Below are 10,301 nucleotides of genomic sequence, written 5' to 3'. Positions count from 1 at the left end.
CTCAAAATGGACTACAAGGAATTACAGGAATTCAATTTTACACAATTTAGTCTCAAAATGTACTACAAGGAATGACCAGGGCTATCAATTTAACTTTATGTTGACTTCAATAATTTATCTAAGGAAAAAGTTGTTGGGTTTTTAGCTTTCATTCGATGAATACATTTCAAGTTTCCAATGCAAACATGTCTTAGCTACAAAAGCTCCCCATTCCAATTCATTTTTAAACAATTTAGTCTCAAAATGGACTACAAGGAATTACAGGAATTCAATTTTACACAATTTAGTCTCAAAATGTACTACAAGGAATTACAGGAATTCAAAAAATGGACTACAAGGAATTATAGGAATTCAATTTTACACAATTTAGTCTCAAAATAGACTACAAGGAATTACAGGAATTCAATTTTACACAATTTAGTCTCAAAATGGACTACAAGTTATTACAGGAATTCAAAAAATGGACTACAAGGAATTATAGGAATTCAATTTTACACAATTTTGAAACTAAATTTAGTTTCAAAATGGACTGCAAGGAATTACGGGAATTCAATTTTACAAAATTTAGTCTGAAAATGGACTACGGACTACAAGGAATTACAGGAATTCAATTTTACACAGTTTAGTGTCAAAATGGACTACAAGGAATTACGGGAATTCAATTTTACACAATTTAGTCTCAAAATGGACTACGAGGAATTACAGGAGATTTGGAGGGCATTTGGGGCATTTAACCATGTGCAATGTATCAATTCTCACTATGCGACTTGAAAGACAATTGTTGAAGTGCATATAGACTTGGCCATAGAAGCTACAAAGAAGGTAGCTAATTAGCACACTTCATTTATTTTCTATGTTTTTTAAAATAGCTCAATACTATAACACACAATCTTTTGGAAGCACTTGTATTATGACTGTAGATATAACATTGCAGATAACTCCTTTTTGAGATCAAATCAATTTTATTATACTATTGTTGCGATCAATTTTATTATACTATAGTCAATGATAAAGGAGATGAGAAGAAGATACTAAAACTCTTGTGAAAAACAATTCATCAAAGACATTCTAAAATGTATTACTAATGATATTTTCATTGGAAACTCTCGTCGATCCAATGACAAAGGATCATTTAGAAAGAATTAGAGATTGATAAGAGTACATTATGAAACCTTTGTTTAAGCCAATTACAGAATTTTGCGTCTCCCATAAAGCTTTTAGTGGTTAGAGAAATGAAATAATGCAATCTCCAGTAAAAGGGTTTTTATTTGGAAAACAAATTGTCGCTAGTGTCAAACCTTTCACACTTGTGAAAGAAAAGGCAGAGGAAAATTATTATCTTTATATATTTCCAACGTTTCCAACTGACACACGATCACAGCAATTTAAGAGAAGAATTATCCAAGCATATATTCAATCCAACAATTCCCATTAGAACCATTCGAAAGATATTTACGCCTCAATAAAAAGAGTCTGATGAACTTTCGAATAAGTTAGAAAACGAGCAGACAATTGTCTCGTTAAATTAAACCCTTAGAACCTTTTGTTTGGCAAAAACCTCGATGACAGATTAAAAATTAAAATAACAAAAAAAAAATGCCCCTCCGCCTCAAATAGTTCAATACCATCGAAGCAGATTTGCGGATATAACAGTGTAACTGACAACAGAACTACACTAGGGTTATCAACAGATAATAAACAACCGAAATTTAAAAGCTGGGCACATAATGCTAATAGCAACATTGAGACAATATATTACTATAATCACCATACATTTGATTTTGCGTTACTGCCATGTTGTTCCAGAAAGCCAAAAATTGCTCAACCAAAAGCTCATTTGCAGTACAATTATTTTCCTGGCATTACAATACTTTCTATAGGCTTATTAAGCTTTAAATGCACTTGACGGCTAAATAACCTGACACTTTGTGACGTCAATTCCTAAACAAAAACAAGCTCTTAAAACCTTATTGTTATATGCAAATTCCAGAATTTGCCCTGCAAGCTAATGTAGGCAACAATGCTGATTGGACATGTTCAAGTTCTAACAGGAATATCTACAAACCTCTAGTTTACAAAGATTGATTTAAAACATAAAAACACGCAGTATCCCATTAACACCTTAACACCTCAACAATTAACTACACCCTGTGCACATACGGGAACATCTACACGCATGCTAGGTAGCCGGTCTGCGATGGAAGAGCAGCTCTCCAGAGCTTTTAATGATTTCAAGGATGCCACAGGCAGATCTTTTTGGTGTGCTTTACCTCCAGTCTGACAACCAACCCATAGGTAAGATAGCCTTGCCAGTGCAGCTGAAGCTCTTGTCGCCCCTCTTGCAGCAACGAAACGCACCCGATAAGTTACCCCCAATTCTTTCCATAATCGATTGCCAATGAGACCAGCATCTTCAATACTTCTATATCCCTCTAGATCAGCACTTGTAACAAGCACAATTGAATCATCGTAACAGAAACCCCTATTTCCCATGTCGGTAGTTACATTGTCTTCATATAAGCTGTGAGATATGTATATAGGCATCATAGGAGACCGATTTGGAAGTGAAGGCCCAACAGGAAAAGTCAATCTTGTCTGGCTTGCATGTTTGCGTTTTTCATATTCCTGTACTGCCTGTTCAAATCACAGCATCAGATACTCTATATAGAGATGCAACTTTTTCAATAACACTAGAAGTGTAGTCTGCCTACCTGCCACTGCGAGGCAGCCAACAAAACTCTTGGCCTCTTTGACCTTACATATTCGTACGCATCAGCAGGTGTCATTTGCTTGTACTCCACCTGTTATTATCCAAGAGCCAAAGGTTATCATGTTTTCGTTTTTACAGTCATTTTCCAAAGCTCCTTACACAAAAATTAACTTTAGTTGAGAAATCAGCTGTTCCCTACACAGACTATGTCAAGCCACTCTTCTAAGTCACGCTAAACATAGCAAAATTTTGCTCCATTCCATAAGTTTCTCCAGATCTACTTTAAGAAAGTTATACCAGGTTTCGTTATCTATACTATTTCAAAATAATTAACCTAATCCAAGACAGAAGCTACAGCTAATAAACCAACGACAGGTGAAGATGATTTCATAATTTATTCTATTCAAAAATATTTAACCTTGTCGGAGAAAGGCCCTTAGTGCAATAATTCCAGTCAGCATGTAGCTGCAGACAGAAGCCACAGCTACCAAACCAACAACAGGTGAAAATGGTTTCATAATGTAATTATTTATCCTAGTTGAAAAAATCATCGAAGAACCGCCCTTGGTGCAACAGGGCAAGTTAACATGCAGCAACAGACATCTATTTGGCTACCAAAACCAGCAGACCAGGGTCTAGCAATAGATGAAAATGAAGACAGCAAAGGAAACTAATACAAAGGCGTTTATGGTTCACATTGGCATTGAATAAGAAAAAAGAACATGCAAGAAAATAAATAATTGTGCAAGTCAATTGTTTTGGTGCCAACTGGATCTAGCTTGGGCAGTTGAGAGGAAAAGTGTCAACTTTCCCACCCAGGAAAAGGATCAATTCCTGGAAGTAACATGTTGAGATCTTATTCCATGTATTGTTGTATCGGCCTTGAGCCCTGAAGAATTTTGTTTACACTGGATCCATCCTTGAAATGAGGGAGAAAAGCTAAATTGTTTTAGAATAATTATGCAAGGCAAGGGGGAGATGTTGCAACATGTTAAAATGGACAGATTCCCTACCAAAAAAGATTACCTAAAAGTGATTTCTTTTTTCCAACACTGAAGTAGTAGATATTCAGACATCACAATTTGCTTATGAAATTCCTAATGACACATAAATTGAGAACATGGTGAGCAGTAAGAATATACCAAATAACAGAGTACAATAGTTGTGCTGCGTCCACGCCCAGCTTTACAATGAACATAAGTCATCTTCCCACAGATTGCATTTTCTTTAGAAACAAGACATGAAAATAAAATCATCATATAAAGGCTGGATAAACTTGAAGTGGTAGCAAGCAGGAAATATATATTATAGACTATGACCACAACTGGCAATAAATTCGTATTTCAAACCTAGAGTAAAATCTTGACTGTAATTTATCAACCATAGATTTAACTTATGCATGAATAATGATGATGAAAAGACATGACCAAGAGCTTTTTTTGCATCCAACTAATTAATCTACACCAGCAAAGTCAGGTAGTATTAATAAGGTAAAAGATGCTTACGGACCATGAATAAATTCCACAGCTCGACGTATATCATCATACGAAGGGGCAAAGAGATAATCTCTTGTTGGAATAACCAGATGCTTGATGTCATGTTCCTGAAACAGAGAGAGAGAATTTAATTAACGAGAAAAGTATTCTCACTCAAACCGACCATGAATAAATTCCACAGCTCGATGTATATCATCATACGAAGGGGCAAAGAGATAATCTCTTGTTGGAATAACCAGATGCTTCATGTCATGTTCCTGAAACAGAAAAAGAGAGAATTTAAAGAACAAGAAAAGTATTCCCACTCAAACCAGACACCTCCCCCCATATTTAACTATTTCTGCATCATTTATGATACTTTGTGCTATTTTCTAAATATTTCAAGATATTTTCACTAGTCTGAACTCTGAATCTTGCAAATATTTCACATAATCTCTGTTTATGTGAAATACAGAGCATAACAAGACATATCAGAGCAGCCCCAAGGGATAGCTCAGTTGGTTTCACCTTTTCCACTAAGGCATGATCCTCAAGGAGGTTGTGTTAAGTGCTAGAAGTCCATCAAGAAGGTAGAGTGTTCACTAGAACAAATGTCTATTCTATGAAATATGGCCATATGAGCCAAATAGACACAAGAAAACCAAAAGGTGCTCTACCATACAATAGATTCTTCAATCATGCCCAAATGTTGTTCTAAAACCCTAGGATGCTGGAAATGTGCCAAGGAGGTGGGTACTCTCCAAGAGAAGTTGTTTATCATGCCAAATATCACTATAGAAGTAAGATAGACACTTCACAAACAAGGGTGCTCCATCACAATTCTATATCTCTCAAACCAGCCAATACCCTAGAGTGCTCCAGAGAACAAGGAAACAGTAAGCACTCTACCAAAGGTTTGTCTATCTTGTTAGACACCATCATGGAAGTGCAATAGGCATCAAATTAAAAGAACACTCCCCCTCAAGAATTTAATGTCAAATATCTGATCATAAACCCACAAGGTTCTCCAAAAGGTGACAAAAGAGAGCACTCTAGCAATTTACTAACTATTTTGTTAAGTATGAGAGCATCCAAATATTCAAGCCAAAGAGCATCACCATCATCTAACAAGCTGAATCAAGGCATGAGCATCATCATCATCCAAAAACACCATTAACCAGGCACATCATCATCAACAATCATCACCCAGGAGTATGTGATCACCAAGAAAGCAACCAAGACCACCAAAAGCATCTGCCCCATGATCCATCAAAAGGAACACTGTGATCTCAACCACCCTCGGGCAAAGAGAAATATGGTATGTACCTCCAACATCGCTGCAAGTTACTCTTGCAAATATGTCTTTACCACTCTGTCAATATGAAGGATAATAGGACTAACAGCTTATTGCGAGCCAGAGTCTGACATTTGGAAGATGCCATAAGAAAACATAATGCATATTGTTGCATTGATTAAAAAGGAAGTGTAGATAATTTCTTATATGCATGGAAGCTATGGAATCACGAATATTGTAGTGAGAATAGGGCTTTCTGATCTCTACTCACTGGGTGTTCAGGTTTTTTCTTTGATAGAATAACTAAGAAATAATTCGCATACTCCAGGTCTTATTGCTAAAACAACAGTATCTGTATGGTTTCCAGTAAAAGTTTTGGACAAGGTTTCTTAAGAGGGGTCTGTATGTAATGGCTCACCTTTTAATCACCAAAAACATTGAATCTTATTCCCTACTTCTCCACATATGACATAAGACAATTAAGAAGGGCAAGCATTACCTGGTACAAGGAGGTAGGGACCAGGGTCTCATAAGGCTCATTTAGTGTAACAACACCTCGTACTCCAAGCTCTTTCAAGCGTTGAACATCTTTAGGGAATGGAACAGCACCTAACAAAACAAACTGACAAACAAAGAGGTCACAATACAAAAGAATGGAAAACAATGTAAATACCTGCTGTAAAATAGTTACTAATTAATTACTAAACCCGGTGAAGGCAAATAATATAAATCAACAAGAAATATAAGACAATATTACAAGTTATCCCAGATACAACTAACATTAAAAATCAGGCATCAAGTGCATCAAATAGAACCCATAGTCTGCATTGGTTATTTTGTGCAGGGCCTTTCGGGCCTATGAGCCAAGAAAACCCATGCCACATGGAACAATAAGAAAAATGCCATGCATGTCCGCTGTCACTAAAAAATAAAGTTGTATAGAAAGGTGGTAGCAGCCAGCTCCAGGGACGTACAGATCTGTCCTAAATCTTTATGTTATAAAACACTAAATAGGAACTAAGCTAAGGTTATACACAAATCTATATATTTTTAAGAGACACAAAATTTACTAAATTTTGAAAGCTGGTAAGACTCATCTCAAAGCTAGAGCAATGATAGACTTGGCATACCAGGCAATAAAAAGAGCAAAAACAAAAAAAAACCACAAAGCACAATTAAAATCACCGATGACAATGGTTAAATCTAAATATCCATGAAATAGACGGATTATTGTGGGTTTGACAGACCCACTCCAAAAGTACATAAAAGCCTCAACGACCTAGACAAATCCAAAAGTACATAAAAGCCTCAACGACCTAGACAAAATGTCCAGTTATAGGCATCTAATAAATTCCAGAATTATCAAAAACCACAGGAAACAGTATAGAGTTTGACACAAGCTGAAAACTTCAAATATATCATAGTAAATAATCGAGGTCACAGAAAAACCAAGCATCTGAACAAACTTCAATGTGAAGCAGGATGCGAAAAAATCATTTATTACATTGGAAGAAAAGACCTGTCAATAGGCAATTCAGGAAGGCAACATCCATCCATCATATGGCTATAGAACAAATACCAAGACGTGAATTGGACCTTAAGAAATAAGAAAATATTCTTAAGCATATAAGTCATGAGAAAGATAAGAACCTTCCAATATTATCGTAGATCATGTAAAGGTATCACAGAAATTAAAAGCAAACATGATGTTCACTTGAAGGATCACAACATAACTTCAATCATCATTGATGGAGAAAACATGAGTGGCCTCATTCAAAAACTCAAAATAGAATTAGTACATGAAGATATCTGATATTTTTTAACAAATACTTGTGTAAATCCTTCCAAAGAAAAACATTAAACCAAGGGACTAATTGAGTGTAAATAAGAGAGATAAGATCATAACCAAACCTGATCAACCTCATCCCACCATCGAAATTCCGATTCAAACTTGTTCCGAACAACATTATAAAATAGAGTCGGATAAAATAAGACGCGGGCACCTGCCCCAACAAACGCCCTCTTAGCAACCTTCTCTATCCGGACATCGTGTCCAGTAATCTTGACCGATCGATCCTTGCTCTCCAATTTCTCACAATCGGGGTCGGTTCCTGGCTCGACCAAATCAACTTCCTTGATAAGCATTGCTTCTACTTCTCCTTGCAGTACCAGTAATTGTATCCACAATTCAGGTAGACGAAAACCCCAATAGTACGTGACCGATGATTCCTGGTTTCTCTAACCCTAACTGCCGGAGAGGATTACTCTATAAAAGAAAATCCCAATTTCGCATGTTCAATCTTTCGATCTTATTCTCAAATTATACAATTGTCTTGTGGAAATCTCCGGACCCTTAATTATATCATAAGTTTGTTAAATACATAAAATGAACCGACTTGCCCTCAAAACCCATTCATAGTGTCGGCGTAACCTCTTATTGCACCCGCCGATCCATTTGCCTCTCAAAAATTAAAAATTAATTATACACCAGAAGAGCCGTAACTTCCACCTTGCAAATCCCAAAGATACAACGCCTCTAGACGATGCAAACCTAGTACCCAGACTCGCCACCTCACCACCTCCGCCTCAACATCCAAGGTTCGATTCCCAGGCAAATAAAGGGGCAATTTTATTCCGATTCTCCATCCGAAACCTAAATAGTTCGCAGATTGACATTAAAAGCACATACAACCATAATTAACCATCAGGACACAAAATAAAAACATCTTATACAATTTTAAACAACAGAAATTCTGCTAACTGACAAAAATATGCAAAATTGAAAGGGCCGATTTTTAACCAGAATGAATTCGAGGCCAAACAGAGCCGATAGAGCGCCAATTTCAACTAGATCACCGCCCCACGAAACAGATTTCTAGCCAAATGAGTTGAAAAACCGTGATCAAAGGGCTTTTTCGAAGTTGTCGTAAGATGTAAACCAGCTTACAGGGTCACCTATGGCGGAATTGGTAAGAATTTCCTGCTCCACCTAACTCACACAACAAACCCCACAGCCGTCCCAAATGCTTTCATTCAACCAAAAATACGACCACTTGTCCACCTCATCACATGCAGGGCATGCCCATCGTTATCTCGGTACAACGCGTCTCACATGTGCCACGTAAGACCCGGCCACCATGGCATACTGGGACACGTGTCGATAATTTATTGTGGTTTCCCTTATCTGAAACGTGCGAACCTTGCTCTTTGGAATAAAAACTTTGGAAGGGTCGGGAATTAGAATATTGGTATTGATTTCTTTACAAGGAAAATATAAAAAGATGCTTCAAGAATGATGCGGGATTTGCAAGAGTCTTTCCCTCTTTATGCAAACTAACACTTGTGGTCTTACTAGTTGTTCCATATTGTTTTTACGACGTCTGATTTTATAAAGGTATTTTTTTAGTGTTATATGAAATGATGTTTATCATATTAAAAATAGTTTATGAGATTACTGGTTTATTGATTTTTATTTTTTATAATTTAATATTTTTTTATTCAAATTGATAATGAGTTAATCTAATTTTTTAATAATTTTCTTGTTGAAAAGACAATACCAAGAAACTGATGCTAACATATTCTCATAACTTTCTTTGATGTTTTTGAATGCATCACATTCTAAAATGAAATGTTTTTCCGATTCCACTGCCCCAGATGTGCAAAATATACACACTCGTTCTTCCCAAGCTTCTTTAGGCCTTTTCCATTGTCCTATTTCACATCGAAGTTGATGTGAGTTGGTTCCTAATTCAGCAATAAAAATCTTTTCCCTCCATGGAACACTAGCTCCAATGAACTCTTTTTGTTGTAGATCACATGTAGGGTTGAATTCCTCAATGTAGTACTTCGTCTTTCTACCCAACTATTTTCCCCATACTCGTTTATGAAACTTCTCCATAACAAAACTCTTTAGCTCCTTGCTATTTATGGGACAAGCATTGAGGTAGATATTCCATGTGTGGTTTTGTCTCATCCATGTTTTCTTTCTTTTACTCATTCCTTCATTGAAGATAACATTAGGTCATCTACCTACTCCCATTTGCTTAATTTTTTTTAGATATCTTATGAGCCGCACCAAAGCAATTTCTTCAATGGGAGTTGCTCCTGTTTCACTTAATATTATCTCATAAGGTATCGAACTTTTTATTTTGAACTTGTTCATGATCAAGCGTTTTTGGGTTTTCTCAATTTGTTTCCATTTTCAGATGGGGGTGCTACTAGCCCACAATTCACACCATTTAACATTACTGGACAAACTAGGAGTCCAAAAAGTACTTTAATGGTTTTCTAATCCCATAACTCTACCTCTCTACCTCTCTACATATGTTTTGAAGAGCATATAATGCTTTCCACCCTCCTAAAATTCTCTTCTTTCTACAGTCCTCCCAATTAAGTTTGTTGTTGAAATCAATCCTAAGGTACTTGTACTCATTTACTTCTTCAAGAATGTTGCCTTCAAAGAAAAACGTATTATGGCTATGCTTCCTTTTATTGGAGAAAAACATTATTTTGGTCTTGCTAGTATTGACTTGCATCCCCACTGCTCTGCAAAAATTCTCAAGGGCATATAGGTGAGTTTGCAATCCATGGGCCGATTTAGAAATCAATACAAGATCATCAACATATAAAAGAAGCTTTATCACAAACTCCCCCAAACGAACACCATCTCCACCTTATAGATTTAGTCACTCTTCCAGTTTATCAATATATAAACCAAAAAGAGTAGGGGATATAGTGCAACCTTGCTTTACTCCAATGTCACTTCTAAAGCTTTCTGAAATACCCGATGAGGTTCTAATTTTGACTTTCACATCTTCATAAA

The 10,301-nt window shown here is 36.3% G+C and overlaps 1 protein-coding gene across 3 annotated transcripts; it reads right to left on the bottom strand.

Annotated features, from left to right (window-relative positions):
- Positions 1–1,725: 1,725 nt before the first annotated feature.
- Positions 1,726–8,511, bottom strand: LOC149262114 (phosphatidylglycerophosphate phosphatase PTPMT1-like). Of its 3 annotated transcripts, none has more exons than XM_089423350.1 (7): positions 8,280–8,511; positions 7,391–8,132; positions 5,979–6,101; positions 4,408–4,463; positions 4,220–4,313; positions 2,712–2,801; positions 1,726–2,634 (listed from the first exon to the last, which is right to left on the bottom strand). In XM_089423350.1, the coding sequence occupies exons 2-7, from the start codon at positions 7,622–7,624 to the stop codon at positions 2,131–2,133; spliced, it is 1,101 nt and encodes a 366-aa protein (XP_089279476.1). In that variant the 5' UTR covers positions 7,625–8,132; positions 8,280–8,511; the 3' UTR covers positions 1,726–2,130. The 3 variants fall into 3 exon arrangements, with proteins under 3 accessions (XP_089279476.1, XP_089279470.1, XP_089279484.1); XM_089423344.1 differs by lacking the exon at positions 4,408–4,463 and adding an exon at positions 3,853–3,935 and having other exon boundaries at positions 8,280–8,508; XM_089423358.1 differs by lacking the exons at positions 4,408–4,463; positions 5,979–6,101 and adding an exon at positions 3,853–3,935 and having other exon boundaries at positions 8,280–8,510.
- Between the last annotated feature and the right edge of the window lie 1,790 nt (positions 8,512–10,301).

This window comes from Pinus tabuliformis, chromosome 6 (genome assembly GCF_031772625.1).
Source record: "Pinus tabuliformis cultivar Carrire ecotype Pingquan chromosome 6, CPIR1, whole genome shotgun sequence".
Classification (NCBI taxonomy): Eukaryota; Viridiplantae; Streptophyta; class Pinopsida; order Pinales; family Pinaceae; genus Pinus; species Pinus tabuliformis.
Note: the sequence above shows the minus strand (reverse complement) of the source record. Positions and strands in the feature narration are given on the sequence as shown.

Bases quoted from the DNA above. Each gene is read 5' to 3' on its own strand.
- LOC149262114 (XM_089423344.1), bottom strand. From the start codon at position 7,624: ATGCTTATCAAGGAAGTTGATTTGGTCGAGCCAGGAACCGACCCCGAT. The intron at 3,936-4,219 runs GTCCGTAAGCAT...TTGTTTCTAAAG, and splicing joins AGCTGTGGAATTTATTCATG to AAAATGCAATCTGTGGGAAG. The intron at 2,802-3,852 runs GTATATTCTTAC...GGATAATAACAG, and splicing joins CTATTGTACTCTGTTATTTG to GTGGAGTACAAGCAAATGAC.